Source organism: Sodiomyces alcalophilus, assembly GCF_042370955.1.
Source record: "Sodiomyces alcalophilus JCM 7366 unplaced genomic scaffold ACRALscaffold_4, whole genome shotgun sequence".
Taxonomy (NCBI): domain Eukaryota; kingdom Fungi; phylum Ascomycota; class Sordariomycetes; order Glomerellales; family Plectosphaerellaceae; genus Sodiomyces; species Sodiomyces alcalophilus.
This window is the reverse complement of record NW_027263535.1, coordinates 96,672-115,949: the sequence shown is the minus strand read 5'-3', so window position 1 is coordinate 115,949 and position 19,278 is coordinate 96,672. Positions and strand designations below refer to the sequence as shown.

Genomic DNA, 19,278 nt, shown 5'->3' with positions numbered 1-19,278 from the left:
CCTGGTCATTTTCCGCGACCTTGCCAACTTCAACTGGAGCTCCCCTTCATCACGTTTCTGAATCCAGGCAACGCTCTTTTGCAGGTGACATCACGGCCACTTGTCTCTTTCGCCGTCTACACTTCAAATCACCTGCTGCAGCTTGTCGTGGTATCCTCCGCTAATCCGCGCGCCGCTTTCTTGCTGCTGCGAGCCCGCTACCCGTTCACAGGTGGACCCGAATTCGTCATCGGCGGCTTCGGTCAAAGTCTCTCACACGACACGCCCCCAACTCCCCAGACTGTGTCGACATGCATTTCCCGTCGCTGAAAAGGCCAGAGGCGGCCTTTCTCCTAGCACTCCTACTCTCACCTCTACCTACATCTGGCATGATACAATGTGATCATATCCGGGTCGGTGACGCCGACTTTGACCTCTCTAAGCTTGGCGGGCCACACTCGGTCATCACCTCACAGTGGCACCCACCCACGTACACCAACACGTCGTATACCCTCGACATTTGCAAACCGCTCAAGAGAAAAGGCGAAGTCAAGAAGGGCGACGAGTGTCCCAACGGAACAAGAGGTGTGTGTTTTCTGACCCGCGGCCGAAGAAGAGAAAAAAAGGAAGAAAGAGAGGATGGGAAAAGACAGGAGACGGGGAGAAGACCTTTTACAACGCTGACGCTTATCATCTTTGTGTACAGTTTGCGCCATCGAACGTCTGATCCGTCCTGACGAGGACAACCACAACGATATCCAAAAAGTCATCCCCATCGCCGGCGAGCTGAAAGACCACGGCGGCGGCAACCTCGATGCCAAGGTGGAGCGGCTCAAACCGTCAGACTCCAAGTCGGACAAAAAGGAAGGTCTGCGCATGGTACTCCAGGGCGGACGGTACCCCCTCCAGGGCAAGAACAAGCGCCCGCAAAAGGCCGTCATCGAGTTCATCTGCCACCGGGACAAGACGGGACTGGAGGGCGAAATTACGCCCGAGGACGAGTACGTCGCCGAAGCGCTGCGGAGGCGGGCCGAAGATAAGGACAAGGGCAAGGATGGGGACAGGGATAAGGACAAGGACGACGGCCGGGAGAAGCAGGTCCTCACACCCGGTGCGGCGTTGGTCTGGAATAGCTACGGGCCTTCGGAGAAGGGCGACGTGGATATCCTGCGGCTCACCTGGTATACGAAGTACGCGTGTGAGGATGCTTGGGAGAACCCGCCTGATGCCGGCCACGGCGACTCGAGCCGCAGTTGGGGATTCTTCACGTGGTTCGTGATATTGTAAGTCTTTTTTTTTTTTTTTTTTTTTTTGTCGTTTTCTCCTTTCCTTCTCCTTTTGCATGTCCCTCTGCTTGTTAAGGTTGACTGATCGGCTGCTCGTTCTCAAATAGGGCATTCCTCGGTATCGCGGCCTACCTCATCTTCGGCTCCTGGCTCAACTACAACAGGTACGGCGCTAGGGGCTGGGACCTGCTGCCGCACGGCGACACCATCCGCGACATCCCCTACATCCTGAAGGACTGGGCGCGCAGCGTTCTCAATGCGGTCCAGGGCAGCGGCACCCGGGGCGGCTACAGTGCCTTGTGAAGGGCCTGAGGCAAAGGTGTGTTGATACTGGTTAATCCAGCCAGTTAGGTCTGCTTTGCGTTGGAAGTAAAAGTCGGTGGATCTTTTCCTTCTATCTGTTTGTTTCTTTTGGTACAGCCCGTTCTTTGGTCATGCTGTGCTCCATGACTTGTCCCGAACCCAGCATGTTCAGGGAGGAGGGAATCGGGGTAGGGTAGAGTGGCAGCATCTCATGGTGGCCGTCCAAGGCCTTGTCTTTTTATTTCCTTTTTCTTTTCTTTTGCATTGGCAGGATGGCGTTTGGTACGAGTTCACTACGGACGTTGATGTTGTGCTTGTCCCGTGTGTTCATATTGATAACACCTACAGTGGGATAGCCTATAGGTCTTGTTTGATGACTACTTCATTTATCTCAATTCATGTCATGCTCAGTCGAGTACAAGTACGTTATTCAGCTTGGACGGCACATGTCTGCCAGGTCCAGACGGTCCTTTGGCATTTGAGGCGTTGAAGCTGTCTCTAATCTCTATATGCATCATCTGAAACGATGGTCTTTTGCAACGCCAGCGCCGGGAAAAGCTTGGAAAAAAGAACAAAAACAAAAACAAGAGGAAATAATACTCATGTACATCATGTACACAAAGGAAACCGAACATATATCAACACATGTGTCCGGCGGTCCCACTGCCCCTTCCCACAACCCCAATCTATGCCCTCGTAGCAGCGATGGCCTCCTCAAGTACATCCAAGCCCTGGTTGATCTCTCCCTCGGTGATGGTCAGCGGCGGCACGAAGCGCAGTGTGTTGGTGCCGGCGGTGATGATGAGGAGACCCCGCTCGCGAGCGGCCTTGACGATGGGAGTCGGGTCCTGGGTGAGCTGCAGGCCCATGATGAGGCCCTGGCCGCGAACCTCGCCGATGAGGTCGGGGAAGCGGTCCCTCAGCGACTGGAAGCGGGCGCGGAAAATGTCCGACTTGGCCAGCACGGCGGCCTGGAGGCCCGGGTCGGCCAGGCGGGAGACGATGTGGTGGGCGAGGCGGGACACGAGCGGGTTGCCGCCAAAGGTGGTGCCGTGGTCGCCCACCTTGATCTTGTCGGCCACGGCGTCGTTGACGATGACGGCGCCGATGGGGAAGCCGTTGCCGAGGGCCTTGGCTGTGGTGAGGATGTCCGGGTGGGCTTCCTGGGGCAGGTGGCCGTGGGCCCAGAAGCGGCCGGTGCGCGCGAGGCCGCACTGGATCTCGTCGTAGATGAGGACGGCGCCGACGGCGCGGCACCGGCGGGCGAGGGCGATGAGGAACTCGTCGGTGGCGGCCGTGACGCCCCCTTCGCCCTGGATGGGCTCGACGATGACGCCGCACGTCTTGTCGGTGACGAGGGCGTCGATGCCGTCAACGTCATTGAAGGTGCCCTGGCAGAAACCGGGGACCATGGGCGCGAACGGGGCCTGGTACTTTGGGTTGTGGGTCGCGGAGAGGCTGCCCATGGTGCGGCCGTGGAAGGCGTTGTTGAAGGAGACGACCTCGGTCTTGGCGCCCGAGGGGTCGATGGCCTTGCCGACCTTGCGGGCGAACTTGATGGCGGCCTCGTTGGCTTCGGATCCCGAGTTGCAGACGAAGACGGACGAGGCGTCGTGCATGGCTCCCGACTCGAGGGTCTTTTCGACGAGGAGCTTGGACAGAGCCCCGGTCCAGGGGTTATAGTAGAGGTTCGATGCGTGAATCAGAGTGGCGGACTGTCAAGCATGGTGTTAGTCGTGACGAAAAGAAGAGGAGATGCAAAAAAACAAAAGGAGGTGGGAAAACACAGATGAGCATCTTACCTGCTCGGCAGCGAGGCGGGCGACTTCGGGATCGCAGTGGCCGAGGCTGTTGACGGCGATGCCAGCGGTAAAGTCCAAGTACTTCCTGTTCTCGACATCCCACAGCCACGAACCCTCTCCCTTGACGAAGACGGGCGGCGGCCGGGCGTAGGTAGCCACCATGTAGGGGGCATGTTCGCTGACGAGACGAGCGCTGGGTGAACCTTCGGCCGGGTCGGGGTTGGGTAGAGAAGTCGTCCGCTAAATTACAAGATGTATGTCAGCATCCCATCTCCCTATGATATGCGTCGTTGTTGAAATGAATGCGACAAGAGAGACGGTTTTGGTTTTGCCCGGCGTCATAACATACGGTGATGGTAGAGGAGAAGCCACGACGGGTGATATTGGCGGTGGGAAGGTTCACTTTGGCCAATTGAAGCCTCAGAGACGCGCGGAACGCCATGGTAACAGAATTGACGAGGCCGGGACAGACAATGGACCCGACAAGTCAGAAATGAGGATATAAATTCGTGATGTTCTCAGTGATGACTCCCATGGAAGCTACAGCAAGTGTCATATTCTGTCGCTTATCGATAAGCCATTGCGGCATCACGCCCTCCGACCTTCGGAAGTGGCCCTGCTTACGTGAGGTGGGTGCAACGTATGCGCACGTGCGTTTTCAGCCATGTCCGCCACCGACGGTGAGCTGAGCTGGTTGCGGGGTGGGCTTGGACGTTGCACCTGACAAAACGCTGCACCGTCCGACTTGGCCACTCCCGGAAGCCCCTCCGCACTTTCACATGCCAACGAAATGCAACACCAGAGGCCCCTTCGACTAGGAAATCCGGGGGGGCGAATGAACGTCCCTCTCGAAAGGTCCATTTCTAAGAGCCATGTGTTCAGTATCAGTCGTTCTCCCTTTATCCCTTGTTTCCTTCAAACTGTCCTTCGTCTTGCTTCTTCCAGATCAAACGACATGCTCATCTTTGTCGTTCATGCCATCTCCTAGAGGTTTGAAGTGGACCGACTAACAGGGCGTTCTTCCATTTCATTACTCATATCAGGGGCTTTCCATGTTGTCATGTGAATCCCGACTCCGACATCCGACAGATTTGGAAACAATGTGTACGAGGGTGTCTCGAAGACCATCGTGATCCTACTCCTTCTCAGCATACTACGCACTATCTACTCCTACAGATTTTGGCTTGCCCCTCTCGCATGCATCGAATTGTTCTGTATCAGAATCCATCATGATAGACCACGTCCTCGGGCGCCCTTCTGTGAAGTCGCGCCGACTTCAGATCCTCAGCGTCCTGGCCTTCTGGTCTGCTTATCTCTATCGGTATGTTCCATCCCGTGAGCTTCCCGTTCCCTCTCCCCGTTGACGATGTGTAGCTAATAGTAGGTAGCGGTCATCGACATGGCCCTCCTTTCGTGCGCTTCTTGTCGAAATTCTGGACAAAACGCCTGACCACATGGCAGACCGTTATCCTGACCATGATCTACCTCTACGTCGCCCGGAACTTCAGTACCCTGGTCAACCTGGCCAGCCCCGAACCCATGGCCAACATGTACGACACCGCATACTTCCGTGCCACTTGGGTCCTCACCGCTCTCGATGCCGGCTTCTGGACAGCCATGAAGATCAAGACAAAGTGGCTGCGCGACCTGGCCAGCATGGTCTTCTCCGTCTTCTACATGATCGCCGCCGAACAAGCCGACGAGAAGGTGCGCAAGGTCAGGGGCATGCTGACAGTCGAGCACCTCCGTGTCTCTTGGAACAAGAGCACCACGCCGTACCTTCGGTTCTTCCAGAACCTCTTGCGCCCTCGGCTCACCCGATGGCCCCCACGCGCCATTCGAATACCCCGCCCAGCCGGCAGCGATTACAGCGAACCCGTCTCGGCCTGGCTCTACTACGACGGTCCGCTGGCCGATCTACGACGCCACGATAAACTCGTCCTAGATATCCCCGGCGGAGGTTTCGTGGCCATGGACCCCCGCTGCAACGACGATAAGCTGCTCACCTGGGCCGTCAAGACGGGGTTGCCCGTGCTCAGCCTCGATTACAGGAAGGCCCCTGAGTTCCCTTACCCGTACGCCCTCAACGAGTGCTTCGACGTCTACGCCACCCTCGTGCGGAGCAGGGGCCGGTGCATAGGCATGTCGGGTCGCCACGTCCCACGGATCGTCATCGCCGGCGATAGCGCTGGCGGCAACCTGGCGACCGCTACCACCCTGATGATCGCCGAGCGGACCCGACTCCTCCCCATGCGCCCGCGCCACGTCGTAGACGATAGCAACAGCGCTGTACCGCTTCCTCTCCCCGAAGGGCTGGTCCTCTTTTATCCGGCCTTGGATATGAACATTGGCAGCTGGATGTCCGACGAGGAGATGTCGCTCATGAAGGATAGGCGGATGAAGGGCACGAGCAGATCCATCGTTCGCAGGAAGAGCATGCAATACAACGACCTCGTTGGTACGCCGCATCATTCCGACGATGAGGACGAGTCGACGCCATCCATGACGAAGGCCAAAAGCGGCGATTTGAGCAGTGGTGTCGATAATGAGGATACCGCCGCCGCTGGCGTCGTCCCTTCGGAGAAGCGCCATTCAGAGTCTGCTCGCACGAAGCCTGGCCCCTCCGAGACCACAACCCGCGCTGGCACGACTATTGCCAGTGGTCTGCAGAAGAACCCGGTCGCATCCCACCATCCGCAACATTTACGCACTCGTCTCGCCATGTCGTCCATGATATCGTACTTCAACGACCGCGTGCTCAACCCCGAGATGATGCGTGCCATGATCATTCTCTACATCGGCCCCCATAACCGACCAGACTTTAACAAAGACTACCTTCTCTCGCCCGTCCTCGCTCCCGATGCGCTCCTGGTCGACTTCCCCAAGGTATATTTCCTTACAGGTGAGAGGGATCCGCTCGTGGACGACACAGTCATCTTCGCCGCGCGGTTGCGGAAGGCCAAGGAAGAGCATTGGGCACAGCAGCAGCGGGAGCGGGATTGGAATCGGGACTGGGACCAGGACCAGGACCAGGACCAGCGCGACGAACGGCCGTTTGACGACAAGGACGTCGCCGAGGTAGCCCTGCTTCCTGGCGTCTCCCACGGGTTCCTCCAGTTCCCGTCCATCTACCCTCCGGCATGGGGATTCATCGACCGGACGGCAGAATGGTTTGAAGACATCTTCACGCACACCGACCAGGTCAGGAGAAGGGAGAGGAAGAAGACGGCTCGGCAGCAGGGCGCCCGGAAAACACAAGGCCCTGACGTGTCGGGCAAGACGGCTGGTGCGAATGGGACGGCGACGTGGGAAGATGAGCAAGAGGCCAGGCATCATAGGCGCACCATGACGGAGTCGAGTGCAGACGAGGACCGGCCGCTGGAGATGGCCACGTCGAAGGCGAGTAAAGGCAAGGAGAAGGCGGTCGAGGCGGGGACGTCACGAGAAGAGGGAGAGGGTGGACGCGGTGGAAGAAACGGCCCTGCGGAGGAAGAGGGTACCGACGAGATCAGCGGAGCGAACGGCCGGCCGAAGAAGAGGAACGGCAGGGCGAGGACCGGATCGACGGGGAAGGTGTTGAACTTGGTCAAACTCAAGAGCTCGGAAGACCTGCTCGGTAGGCGCATGCAGGGTCTCGCCGATGGGCTGACGGGGCTCGGAGACGACGTGTGATACTACCTGGGCTTGGACGACAGAACCAGACAGCAAGCATCATGAGCCGCCAACTCAACGGCATAGCCTTACCATTATAGTATACCACTTCCACCTTGTCGTCAACTCGGATCACGCTTCTATCAGTTTCTCCGTTCTCTACGTTGTACGTCCGCAAATACATTTCCGATTTTAATGATAGCATAGGTAAGGGATGGATCCCTAGCATAATTAGTGGGTTACGCGTGGTTGGCAGGTACTGCATGTGACTGCGATCAGACCCCCTTCTAATCACAGCCACTACACGTGTATTCGTATGTATGTACAACGACACTGTAATTATGTATTCAGCATCTGGGACCTCGCATCCAATCCCTGCAGAGGCGCTCCCCTCCCTCTTGGGCACTCTCTTGGGCACTGGGATTCTCGTTACTCGGGATCTGTGACTGGTGTAATTCCGAGGCGTCTTTACGGGTGCAGGGGCCTGAAAAGTTGGGGTTGAACGTTGTATGTATGTACAGGTACGTACATATTGTACATCGTTGTACGTTGTACACTCTGGCTTTGCACCCCCGGCTCCCTCGTACTGGGAATCTCGCGGCAATGATGGCGTGAAATGAGACTCGCATGAAATAATCACAGCATAATGGATGTCCTTCAAGAGCCAAGCAAGCAGCGTGGTGCTCTTGATGACCCCAGTAAATCACTTTCGCAACAATTGGATTGTGGGTAGTGTAGCTTGTTTTTATGTCGCCTGTGTTTCTTCCCGGGGTCGGAACAGCATCGACGGATCGTCACGACATCGGCCTGTGCCGGACACGATGGGCCACAATTAAGATGATTCCTCGGCGAGACCGGCCGGCCCCGTCGTACCAGACAATCCAACAAGTACAAAGTACGTTGTACATATTTACATACAGAACCCCCTTGGCGTTTCTGTTGTTCCAAACCCGTGTAACGTTGTAAGATTGGACGTGGATATGGTCCCGTCGTTGCAAGGTTCTTGCGACAGGACCCGTCACGCACGGAGTCATCCCGGCTTGCACGGACGTTTGTTTCGACGAGATGGAAACGCTCCGCTCCGGCGGTTTAACGAGCGGGTATGGCCTAGATAAATTGATTAATCGAAGCCACAAAAGCCACCAACTTGCTGCCCGGCGTCAGACGGGCAGACTCGGATCTCCGTGCTGGGAATACAACGTATATGTAATTCAAATCAAAGGGCGATGGATCTCGGGCACCCACACCTGGACCCGTCAGGCTTGTTTTACATACCTACATGCAGCATGCATATGTATGCGCTGCGACAAAAGCCCCCAACCTATCATTTCAAGGCAACAGCTAGACGTACGTAGGCCATGTCAGTATCCGCATGACTTGCGAACTTGGAATGTACGCTGTATGTACAACGTACAGTGACGAGACAAAACTGTCGAGTTACTGTAAGCTGTACTTCGCAGGCTGCGGTCTGCTACCTTCCGCCCTGCCAGTGCCGCAGTCTCATCAGCCGGCATCGGCACCACACGCTTGCGAATCGGAGTTGTCTCGGTTATGCGGGAGAATCCACGTCATAAGACCCCGAGGCCAGCGATCTGGGCCTACTTGCATGTCTGTGATCTAATTGCGTCGGTGCATTACAAGTGCCCCGTCCGGAGGCGCTCTTAAGATGAAGTGATGTAAGACGGTTCAACGCGTGCTCTCAGTCGAAGGGATAGTTGTTGTTCTCATACAACGTATGTAAGGCGACAGAGCCGCAGCTGTGGTACGGGTGGAAGGGAGGTCGAGGGAAAAGGGGGGATTCTTGTTCCCCTAGGTATGCAGATAGAGGGCAGGCGGCCGAGTCAGCATCTTGTTGTATCGTACATTTCGACTTCTCGTGCGTGCGGTAACGGTCGCGGGCCAGGCTTCAGACCTGCAGCATTCACGAGGATTCCACGCGGCCAAGGTTACACAGCAGGGACACGGTGAAGACAGTATGTCGAAGAGATGAGTCGCAGAATAGTCGATAGTAGTATGTTGCCATGACACGACATGAGACCTTGGACGGTCGACTGTAGACAAGTGTCCCGAAGCCAGCAGCTGGTAGTCAGATCAGTATCATCAAATGGGTTCCCGAGGTCAGGGCCTTGTTTTTGCCCTTTGCCTTTTTCCATTTAATCCTTCGTACAACCGGCGTCAAAGTAGTGTAGTGTACAACGTACGTAGAGACTTGGCCCGTCGCTCAACGTTAATTAATTTTAACAACATGCGTTGTAACACAGAGTGGCATGGGAGTAGGTCATTTGTTACTGCGCAGGGATGGAGAACAGGGAGAGGAGGAGGCCGTCAGCCGTCGGCATCATGAAGGGAAAAAAAGAAAAAAAAGGAAAAAAAAAAAAAGTAAGGGATGCGTCGTATCTGCCAATCCCTACCGCAACGGGAAAGTCTTGCCGGCATCGGCAGAGAAAACAAGGGCGGTTAATCCGGGGTATTACCTTATACATGTACATGTACACCCCAACCCCTGTTTAATTGTGTGTGGTGTACTTGCGGATCCAAATCAACCAATAGCATCACGATAATAAGCGGATAGAGTATAAGTAGGTACATCAAAAGCAGGGCATTTTCTATGTAAATACAGGGTTTTGAATGTACCAAGCCAGGGGGACCAAGTATCCTATCAGTCCACTTTGTAGCTCCTTAATAACGTGGCATTGACGCAACTGATGTGATATCGTCCTTGCCCCTCGTCCTTGTTTTGTTTTTGGGACTGCTCGGGGACCGGATGGTTATTTTGGCTGGTATTTTTACTGTTCGAATATGGTGCTGACTGGCGATTAGAATCGGATACAGGATATTAATATACTACCTTACCGGGAGTTCGTGGGTATTAGTTATCCTTGGATAGTAGCCTATTATTGCTGGGTTTCTTCTGATAAAATGTGTGGCTATCCTTGGATATGGAGCTATCCTTGGAAATAACACTATCCTAACTTTGACCTGGGAGGTGCATAGCTAATGAGAAGCAAGCATGGTCAAGACATATTACTGGTGTAATTTTTATATGGAAATGTATGAATGCGATGTAATTGTACTTTGTATCTATGCCTGTACTGGGGCTCCCCTCCTAAACCACTATAATAAGTCTACCTGCTGCTATGGAAGAGGTCCTGCTGCTGTGGAAGAGGTCCTGCTGCTGTGGAAGAGGTCCTGCTGCTGTGGAAGAGGTCCTGCTGCTGTGGAAGAGGTCCTGCTGCTGTGGAAGAGGTCCTGCTGCTGTGGAAGAGGTCCTGCTGCTGTGGAAGAGGTCCTGCTGCTGTGGAAGAGGTCCTGCTGCTGTGGAAGAGGTCCTGCTGCTGTGGAAGAGGTTAGCTTGATGGGACTGCTTGATGGGACTCTGTGGATAGGACTCTGTGGATGGGACTCTGTGGATGGGAATCTGCTTACCTCTGCTATCGTGGAAGAGGTCCTGCTGCTGTGGAAGAGGTTAGCTTGATGGGACTCTGGATGGGACTCTGGATGGGACTGCTTACCTCTATTATCGTGGAAGAGGTCTGCTGTAGTTGTTGAAAAGGAAGAAGACCTAACTGTAGATGGATCTATGGGAAAAAAAGAAGATAGAAAAGGATCTACGAAGTACGTACGTTATACGCTGCTGCCCCTGCCCCCTGACGATAGCTTTATTTGGAAGGACCTACCCGGATAGGTATATTATAGAAGTACTGAATTTATATGGACTAATAAAATCATAGTAAAGTGGAATTTGCGTACTTCCTATTGGTTAATAACCAAGGACTGTTCTGTTCTAAAGGATAGCTCCTGTAATAAGGATAGCAGGGCTTTTCTAAGGATAAGCAGTGGTTCCAAGGATAACTCCTTTCCGTGTTTTCCTACTAAGGTACTTCGTAGTACGCTGAATGTTGTATGTTATACACGTAATAGAGGTCCTGTTAGTGAAGGTACGTTTCTTGAACCTTCTTGAATTTCCTAAAAGGGTAAACCGCGAATGTATCTTAAACACAATAAAACAGGGGTTATATGGTACTTCGACGGCAGATTTAAGTTAGGTACAAGAGCACGTTGTACCTTATTAGGTACCTTGCCTTTTTAGCGTAGGTACCAGGTATGTTTTTAGAAGGGCTTTCCTCAGAATCTGGTATTCCGTGGATCGCTCCTTCCCTCCATCGCGCCAGCTGTGCAGTGCTCTAGGCAAATATTGACCGTTTTGCCGGTCGTTTACCCCTCCATCTGTCATACATCGTACCCCGAAGGACCCAACCGCGATCCGGTGCATTTTTTTTTTATCTTCTTCCACGGCCGTTGTCAAACTCCAACGTCCTTCACGTCTTTCTTCGCACTAGGGGTGGCCACGGCGGGATAATCCACCATTAGTAGCGTAAGGTAAGCATCCTCTCAGCAGCCAGCCCCGTCCTTCCCCTGATCGTACAACGCCAGGATGCTCCCACTAATTTCATTGTCCTGTAGACTGTGGTCCGTACAACGGACTACAGCGTACGTGTTCGGCAAGGATTGAACTTCCAGACGAATACACGCCGGATCTTCTCGGTAGCCCTCCAGACAACAAGGATCTTGACTCGCGAGTGATGTCCTGGAATGACCCGACCCCAACCCACAGGCACCAATGCACAACGTACATACTAGGTAATTCCTTTGTACGAAGATGGGAGCCCTGACGATGGCAGACCCTCTACACGTGTACAACGTACTTTCTCCGGGCAGATCACTCCCTTTATAGGGTTGGTTCAGATCCTTTCTGGGTAAGTAGGTACGTTGTACGCAACGCAACGTACGCTAGGTAATTCGATGTGCGTGGTTATTATCGCCGTGTTGCCAGCTGCGAGAGCGAGAGACTGACATGGATCTCTGGGACCGGGCCCAGCGAATGAGCCAATGCCTATCGAATTGCCTATTGCCCGAACTCCGAGACCTGACGTCGCACCTTTCGGTGTTGCACCCAATTCGTCCGCCTCGACCCGTGATTCCTGTTCTTCCGTTGTTTTACTCGGCAATTACTCCGTCCTACAACCAAGCATACCCCCGTCAGGCCGCATCTTCCTCCGCATCATCTCAATCATCCGCCTTGGCTTTCCGATGTACGTACATTGTACGAAAGCCTGCGCCTGAACCTATCGGTGCTTGCTTGAAACGCATAAGATTGAGTACGGATATTTACAAGGACGCGAACTATCTCGCCCATCACATCACAGCGTTCGACATTGCCACCCACCGTTTGCCACGTCCTCAAAGTGATGGGAATCTGCGCGCTTTCGCGGCTGCGTAGGTTTGGCGAGTATCGGCAGGACACGAAACAAGGAAAGGGTAGATCATCTGGATATTCCGCCGTTACATCGCCTGAGCATATGCCGAACTCTCCGAGCAGGCTCTTTGTCGAGTTCTCAAACGGCCCCGGTCCTTGCTCCGTCCCCACCGCCAAACACGTCCTGGCGCGCTGCGCTGACTTCCCCTCAGTCCTCCAAAGGCCCCTCTATCGGGATATTTCCTTGACCAAGCTTTGGCGGCCTTATGGGACACCTGGGGCCCCTTGCTAGGCTTCTGGGGTCCGACTTTTGGATCCCTGAAGGACGTGGGTTGGTAGCCCTTCGTTGTGCCTTCCCGGGGCTGTGTCACACTACAATTTCTATGGGCCCTCCCCCACCCCCTTTTCTCCCCCCCTTACAAAGTACATACCGTTGTACTCTTTCCCGTGGTTCGGTTGGTGCAGATGGGGCAGCTTGGGCCACCCGGTTGTGTTTCTTTCTGGCAACCTGCAGATAAGTGCACGCAATCGCCGTCCTCTAGGGTGGGTCCAGAGAGAGGCCGACTGGAGCACTGCTGTCGCGTATTACTGGGCCAAAAAGAATGAGAAAAGAGAGGGGGAGAAAAAAAAAAAGGAAAGGGCCAAGAAAAAAAGGACCAAAAAAAAAAGACGATCGGAAAAAAAAGACTCCAGTAAAACATACCGAGCTGTCCCCGGACCCTGCACCAAACCATGCCAAAATATCGTGGAGGCGCGGAAACGAAACTGGTCCCAGCGGCCTCTGCCACTTTGTCCACTTGCGACTGACGTTGACTGACAGAGCTGCGGTACGCAACGACACTGAAGGGAAACATGCAGCGTATGTACTTCTCACAATTGGCGAGGACCATCACTTCGTCGAGCCACATCCGTCAGTCCGTCCACCACCCGTCACATTGTTTTGTTCCGCGGCATGACGAGATCGCGTCGCACGTTCCCACGCGGCATCCCAAACTGGTAGTACGTTGTATGCCAAGCGTAGCGCAGATGAAAGAAAGCTGAACCGTCCAGTCCGTCCCATCGGTCTTGCGTTGTACGTGGTACAACTTATGTACGTTGTACAACGTAACGATACAAGGTAGGTGACCTTGCAAGGGCTTGGTTCGACTCGGACGACTGGTCAGATTCCACTTGACGAAACACGAAGCGCGGGCCGCCAGCACCGGCATCATCCCCGAGAGGCCCAACCGTGACGACCGTCATGGGATCGGAAACAGGCGCACCGACGCGGCGTGTCCATCTCGGCTGCGTAATAAAATAGAGGGCGATGCAGCCCTCACCTCCTCTCTGGTCAGCCAGCCGCCGAACTGAAAAGACCATGCCGGGGCAGCCGGCCGCCAAGCATCGATGATGGAAGGATGCTTTGCATCCTTCGTTGTACAACGTACATACTCGCCAGCAAGGGGCGCACAAAAGGGAGCGTGATCCCAAAATAGGACGGACTGATGACGGTTGGTCCCATTCCCCACCCACCCCTCGCCCTGTGACGGATTGGCTTCAGCACTCACTCAGGCCGGCCGGCGTGGTTTGGAGCACATTACAACGTACAATGTATGCACGCGAGCCATTAACACCTGGGTAGGTAGCCGAACAAAATACCACAGCACTCCCTCCGTAGTGTACAGTTGGGTACCACAACAGGAGCGGAGCCGTGAAACCCAAGAATAGTCGACGATTGTAGGTAAGTATGTACGTGTAATGCCCCCGGGGCCATCGGCGGCGATGTACAACGTACGAATATGTACAATGCACGGAATATTCGCAGGAGTTGTGGGAGCCACCAACCCAACCCGCTACCCGTCTCGTCTAATCTAATTAACTACCAAGCTAGCCCAGAGTGAAAAGGGGTGTGGAGGGGTGGAGGGGTCTCCACGTCCTTGGATGGTAATCATACATGCTGACGAATAGCGGCAGGCAACATCAGAACCGCCAGCCATGCCAGTCACCAGTCTCGAACATGTATCGGCCGGGGGGACAAGACTTTAAGAGCAAAAAAAAAAAAAAAAAAAAAAAAAAAGAAAAAAGAAAAAAAAAGAGACCACCCCAAGGACGATCTATTTCCTTTCGAAACACGTTAGCGAGTCAAGCTGATAAACGGCCTCCCAGCCACTATACCGGTCGGCAGACTTGCAACGATACACGCTGTACATACGTTGTATAGGACAGGGGTTGTATTCGGGAGCATCTCCACCCCGCCCAGGTTATAATCTCTCGATTTTACTTGCTGCGGAGAGCCCCCCGGATTCATCGACGGAGACCAACAGACTCTGGTTTCTAAGCAGACCTTGGCTTTTAGTTACCACTGACCCCTGCTCTGGTCCGCAGCACACTACCTTGCCTCCTCCGTACCGCTCCCTACCCACGAACCGGCACGAACAGATCCCAGTTGGCACACACACACCCACACACTCACACACTCACTCACACACTCACACCTCATGCATGAGGCGCGGGAGCCTGGCTTCGGGAGGTTGGGTCACAAGTATCTAGTGCACTGCAACCTGGTCGCCAGGCCCCATGCTGCTTATGTGCATGTGCCTCTGCCTCTGCTTCTGTCCCGAGATCCGTCTGTCTCTTCCCCTCTTCCCTTTCTTCCCTGATCTTCATACCACCAACCACTGGTCGTTGCTGTTCCAGCGTCTCTTCCTCACCCCTCCTGTTCCATCCCCACCCTTTTTCTCCCCTCTCCGCATTCTGTGCTCCCCTCCTTTGTAGATACCCAAGCTCGTTTCTTCGTGTTCTCCTCCCTCCACACCAAGCAAACACTGTCGCGTGTTTCCTATAACGTCCGACTCATATGTCTTTTGCGACAGGTCGTGCGCATCACTCAGCTTACCCTTCCCGACCCACCGACAACCGGCTCGTAAAGCAGCAGGAGGAGAAAACGCTGCGCTGCGTCTTCGGGTTGGTAGATTGCACTCCAGCAGAAACCACCACATGGCGCGTCATATCTCGCGATAACGACTACGGCGCATGACAGCTACTCCGGTTCCGTCACCATCCTATCAAGACGTTGGCGCGGGTAGTCGGGCGAAGAAGAAGAAGAAGAAGAAGAAGAAGAAAAATATACCTCACCCGGTCATACGATACAAGGGGCATTCTCAAAACAACCAGGCCGACGGCTCTCGACACCAGAGACAGCCGCAGTCGACCTCACTAGCCCTTATCGATTCGATCAGGCTAGAGTAAACCAACTTGACCGGCGCAAGCTGCAGTCTGCGCAGCGTCTGCCATCCACCTCACCCGCCTGACCCGAACGCCCCTTGAGCGAACGTTGCAGGGCGCTTTTCTCCCTACCAGACGTCGTACAACCACAGTCTGCTCTGTCCGGTTTTCTCCACTGCCTACCTAGTGCTGGAGGTGAGCTTACGTCCTCTGTACCCTTCTGGGCGAGCTGTGTTTTGATCTGCGGCGCATCCTGGGGTTCCTGGCGGAACTTGCTCCGAAAAAAAAAGTTCAACACGGTGTGTTCCCTGAACAACTGTCCGTCCACCTCCGCGGCCATTCCAAGACATGGCTGCTTCTTCCCATCGCCACCATCACCACAACCACAACCACACCCACCACCAGCATCCCCCGTACCCCCGATCCCCAAACCCGTCAACGCGGTCGTACGACTCCTCGTCTGTCTCTTCCGCGACTTCCCCTAGGCCGACGAGTCAGTACTTGACCGGAGGAGTGATGAACGCGGGGCCCAGACCCACGGCCGGACCGGCCGCCCAACCCGTCGGGATTCCGCCGCGTCCGCCCGTCAACCAGACCCCCTTCCAGCCATACACCCCCGTCCCGACTGGTCCGCCCCCGAGCCGGGAAACACTTGTAGACTCGGTCACCAGCACACCCGGGCCCTCGAATGCGACGCTGCCGTCCATGTCGCAGGCCCAAAAACGCGCCTACCGCCAGAGGAGGAAGGACCCGAGTTGCGATGCGTGCCGGGAAAGGAAGGTGAAATGCGACGCGACCGAGACAACCAGCTGCTCCGAATGCTCGAGTCGGAACGTCAAGTGCCAGTTCACCAAGGAGACGAACCGGCGCATGTCGTCCATCAAACAAGTGCAGGATCTAGAGAAGCAGATGGAGCGGCTGAAGAGGGACAACAGCAGTCTCCGGCGGATGTTACAGGAGCGAGACGTGTCGATGGATGTCGATGCCGCCGACGCGATGCTCGACCAGCTTCCCGAGGTGGGTGCCAACCCGAAACGCAAGAAACGCCCGCCGCCCATCCACGACCTGCCCAAGGCCCGGTCGAACCTGCGCACCTTCTCCAAGGGCATATGGAAGTTGCCCGCCCAGTATAGGGCCGCCCCCGGTCCCGCCCCCGGTCCCCTGTTCGATCCGACGCGGCCCGAGCTCCCGCCGAGGCAGACGACCGACCAGTTGCTGCACGCATACTACAACTCGGCACACACCATGTTCCCCATTCTCCACTGGCCAACCTTCTCCACCGGCGTCGACGACGTGTACCGCCTAGGACACGCCAGATCCGCCCAACCCGCCTGGGTCTCGACATTCTTCGCCGCACTGGCCCTTGGCAGCCTCTTCAGCACGGACCCCCATCGCATATACCGCGCCGCCGAGCTGATCGAGGTGGCTCGGAGCATGATCGACCCCTGGAACAACGACTACGTCTTGGAGAATGCGCGATCTTTCATCCTCATCGCCGTGTGCCTCAACGAGATGAACCTCAAGTCGGCGGCATGGACTTGGCTGGGCAGCGCCGTCCGCGTGGGTCAGGATCTCGATCTCCACTCCGAATCGGGGCCCTGGCCCGTCATCGAGGGCGAGATGCGACGGAGGGTCTGGTGGACGACCTACATTCTAGACCGGGTCCTCGCCCTGGAGTTGGGAAAGCCCGTCATGATCGACGACGCCGACTGCGACGTCTCCCTCCCCGCCGGCGTGGACGACCACTACATCCACGAGGGGGGCATCGTGGTACCGCCGGGCCGGGAGCCGCTCAACCACTCCCTGCTGGCCATCATCAGCGTCGTCCGGTCCTACGCGGTGCTCATCAGGACCGTTGCGGCGCCGCCAGCGGTGGCCCCCGCGCGGCTCGCCACTCTCGACCAACACCTGGCCTCCTACTGCCGGAGCTTCCCCCCCGCTTGCGACGCTTCGAGCTCCGCCCCTTTATCCCCGCACCTACTCGCACCCTATGCCTACGTCCTCCAGGCCCGTTTGGCGCTTCACCGGCACAACCTCGCGCCTGTTTGCCCCCCCGAAGCGCGCATGGCTGCCATGGAGAAGTGCACGCACACCGCGCTGGAGACGGCATCCCTGGTCTCGCGGACGACCGGTGCCCTGGCCGATGGCGCGACGGCGCTCTTGACGGCCCACATCTTCCGCTGCGCCTTATTCCTGCTCCTGGCCGGCCACTGGGATCATGCCATTACCTGCATCCGCGCCCTCGCCTCCGTCGACACGAAACGAGACATCGCCGTCCCGTGCGGCCGCTTCCTCGCCTTCTTCGTCATGACCCTCGGCGCCAAGCGTGCCGAATACGCCTCCCTGGTATCCCGTACCACGCCGCCTACGAAGCCGTCCTTTGCACCAGGTGCGCCTCCCGCCCCGCCATCGCAAGTCGGACCTCAGGCTCTCCAAGAGGCCCTCCGGCGCGATGAGGAACTCCTCGCCTATGTCAGTGCCGACCTTCAGGCGGCACCGCACTGCGCCTGGGTCTGGGCAGGAGGCGAACGCGATGCCATCCTGTCGCCGTCATCGCCGGGCTCCGCCACGACGCCCGGGAGGGTGGGCAGCGGTCTCTTCAGCGCCCAACAGAGGACGGGACTCACGGCGGAGGAGGACAGGGAATGGGGAGGCTGGGAACGCCTGGATGCGGCCGTCAGGGATCTTGCTTCCGGTAGCACGACACCGATCCACCCCTCGGCGACGTGGAACACACAGCCTGTTGTCAAGGTGGAGGCCAGAACAGGGGGCCCGCCGCCTCCCCCACTGCCGCCGCCTCCTCACCACAATGCATCGAGCGGCCCGAGCTTGGCAGGCGTGCCGACGAGTGCTGCTGCGAACAGTCCTATGGCGAGCACTACATCCCGGCCCCAGGATCGGCTAAGCATCGCCAACATCATTTGAGATGTCCACCGGTCCAGTCGACTTTCCTTGTCATTGCGAGCAACGGAGTGGCACGAACGCAACCTCCGGAAGGATCGGTCGATACTCGGCGTCTTTTATTATATTAATCTTAATTTCGCTTTCGTTTTAACCAAACGATTTTGACGAATCATGATGACGAAACATGAGCACCATTGGGAGGAGGCATTTGGGAACGGGAAGCATGCAGGAGGCCACGAAAGCATTAGCCCGTGTACGAATAGCAGGGGAGGTCCTTTCTACGCATTCGATGCGACGCTTTACTTATCAGGATGGATGGGCACGACCGATTTTGTTTATTTCGGAGCGGGTGATTCGGGGCGTTGAGATATACCAACTGGACCTCACGCTGACTTTTTTTTGTCCTTTTTCGTTTCGTCGAGATACCATTTGGCCCCATCATTGCCGTCGCATTTTGGCGCGTTGGACGAGTCGTATCTGCATTGGCTGGAGCTGGAGCTGGGATTTTCAGGGCACTTTGGCCAAGAGGAACGAACACCCGTCCCCCCATCTCTAGAGCACAACGTATAATAGTGCATACATAGACGGTGATAATGGACTAAAGCGGAGCGGAACTTGGTTTCCCGCTCCCTCACTCCCGAGATGCCATCCTACTGTTCTATTTCTGGAGTCAAGACTCCTGTCCCGAGTGGGGGTCAAGTCAGCCAAAGCACGTCAGCAGAATCCTGCCCATCCCTCTTACGTGGAGTTAGGGGTGAAAAGAGGGATTTTCTTTGGTGGGTAGATTGCGTGATGGCACAAAAGCCAGATCTGCTTCCATCTTCCTAACGTTCCGTTCCGTGCCGTGCCGTGCCGTGCCGCTCCATGTGAGATTAAAATAGGGGTACCCTAA

At 55.8% G+C, this 19,278-nt stretch overlaps 7 protein-coding genes across 7 annotated transcripts; 5 read left to right on the top strand and 2 right to left on the bottom strand.

Moving 5' to 3' along the window:
* Positions 1-290: 290 nt before the first annotated feature.
* On the top strand, positions 291-1,568 carry ACRALDRAFT_1071384 (uncharacterized protein; the record flags this gene model as incomplete). Its single annotated transcript, XM_071017859.1, has 3 exons — positions 291-564; positions 686-1,262; positions 1,373-1,568. 3 exons carry the CDS (start codon positions 291-293, stop codon positions 1,566-1,568), a joined length of 1,047 nt encoding a protein of 348 aa, XP_070874327.1.
* Positions 1,569-2,254: 686 nt separating this feature from the next.
* ACRALDRAFT_1057545 (uncharacterized protein) lies at positions 2,255-3,532 on the bottom strand (the record flags this gene model as incomplete). Its single annotated transcript, XM_071015914.1, has 2 exons — positions 2,255-3,283; positions 3,371-3,532. The coding sequence occupies 2 exons, from the start codon at positions 3,530-3,532 to the stop codon at positions 2,255-2,257; spliced, it is 1,191 nt and encodes a 396-aa protein (XP_070874326.1).
* A 1,067-nt stretch (positions 3,533-4,599) lies between these two features.
* Positions 4,600-6,601, top strand: ACRALDRAFT_1018139 (uncharacterized protein; the record flags this gene model as incomplete). The annotated part of the gene is made up of 2 exons (XM_071014741.1): positions 4,600-4,691; positions 4,759-6,601. Coding segments are annotated over 2 exons (1,935 nt in total), but the record flags the coding sequence as incomplete, so codon positions are not given.
* Positions 6,602-8,681: 2,080 nt separating this feature from the next.
* Positions 8,682-10,750, bottom strand: ACRALDRAFT_2047640 (uncharacterized protein; the record flags this gene model as incomplete). The annotated part of the gene is made up of 11 exons (XM_071021536.1): positions 8,682-8,925; positions 8,974-9,100; positions 9,192-9,229; positions 9,311-9,446; positions 9,509-9,524; positions 9,609-9,677; positions 9,725-9,810; positions 10,001-10,108; positions 10,151-10,411; positions 10,448-10,475; positions 10,739-10,750. The coding sequence occupies 11 exons, from the start codon at positions 10,748-10,750 to the stop codon at positions 8,721-8,723; spliced, it is 1,086 nt and encodes a 361-aa protein (XP_070874324.1). The 3' UTR covers positions 8,682-8,720.
* A 375-nt stretch (positions 10,751-11,125) lies between these two features.
* On the top strand, positions 11,126-12,302 carry ACRALDRAFT_2019114 (uncharacterized protein; the record flags this gene model as incomplete). Its single annotated transcript, XM_071019958.1, has 7 exons — positions 11,126-11,163; positions 11,210-11,363; positions 11,396-11,481; positions 11,529-11,601; positions 11,663-11,714; positions 11,784-11,807; positions 11,863-12,302. The coding sequence occupies 7 exons, from the start codon at positions 11,126-11,128 to the stop codon at positions 12,300-12,302; spliced, it is 867 nt and encodes a 288-aa protein (XP_070874323.1).
* Positions 12,303-13,700: 1,398 nt separating this feature from the next.
* ACRALDRAFT_1094247 (uncharacterized protein) lies at positions 13,701-14,121 on the top strand (the record flags this gene model as incomplete). Its single annotated transcript, XM_071019710.1, has 2 exons — positions 13,701-13,768; positions 13,900-14,121. Coding segments are annotated over 2 exons (154 nt in total), but the record flags the coding sequence as incomplete, so codon positions are not given.
* Positions 14,122-15,830: 1,709 nt separating this feature from the next.
* On the top strand, positions 15,831-18,407 carry ACRALDRAFT_2104483 (uncharacterized protein; the record flags this gene model as incomplete). Its single annotated transcript, XM_071023188.1, has 1 exon — positions 15,831-18,407. The coding sequence occupies one exon, from the start codon at positions 15,831-15,833 to the stop codon at positions 18,405-18,407; it is 2,577 nt and encodes an 858-aa protein (XP_070874321.1).
* Positions 18,408-19,278: the final 871 nt, after the last annotated feature.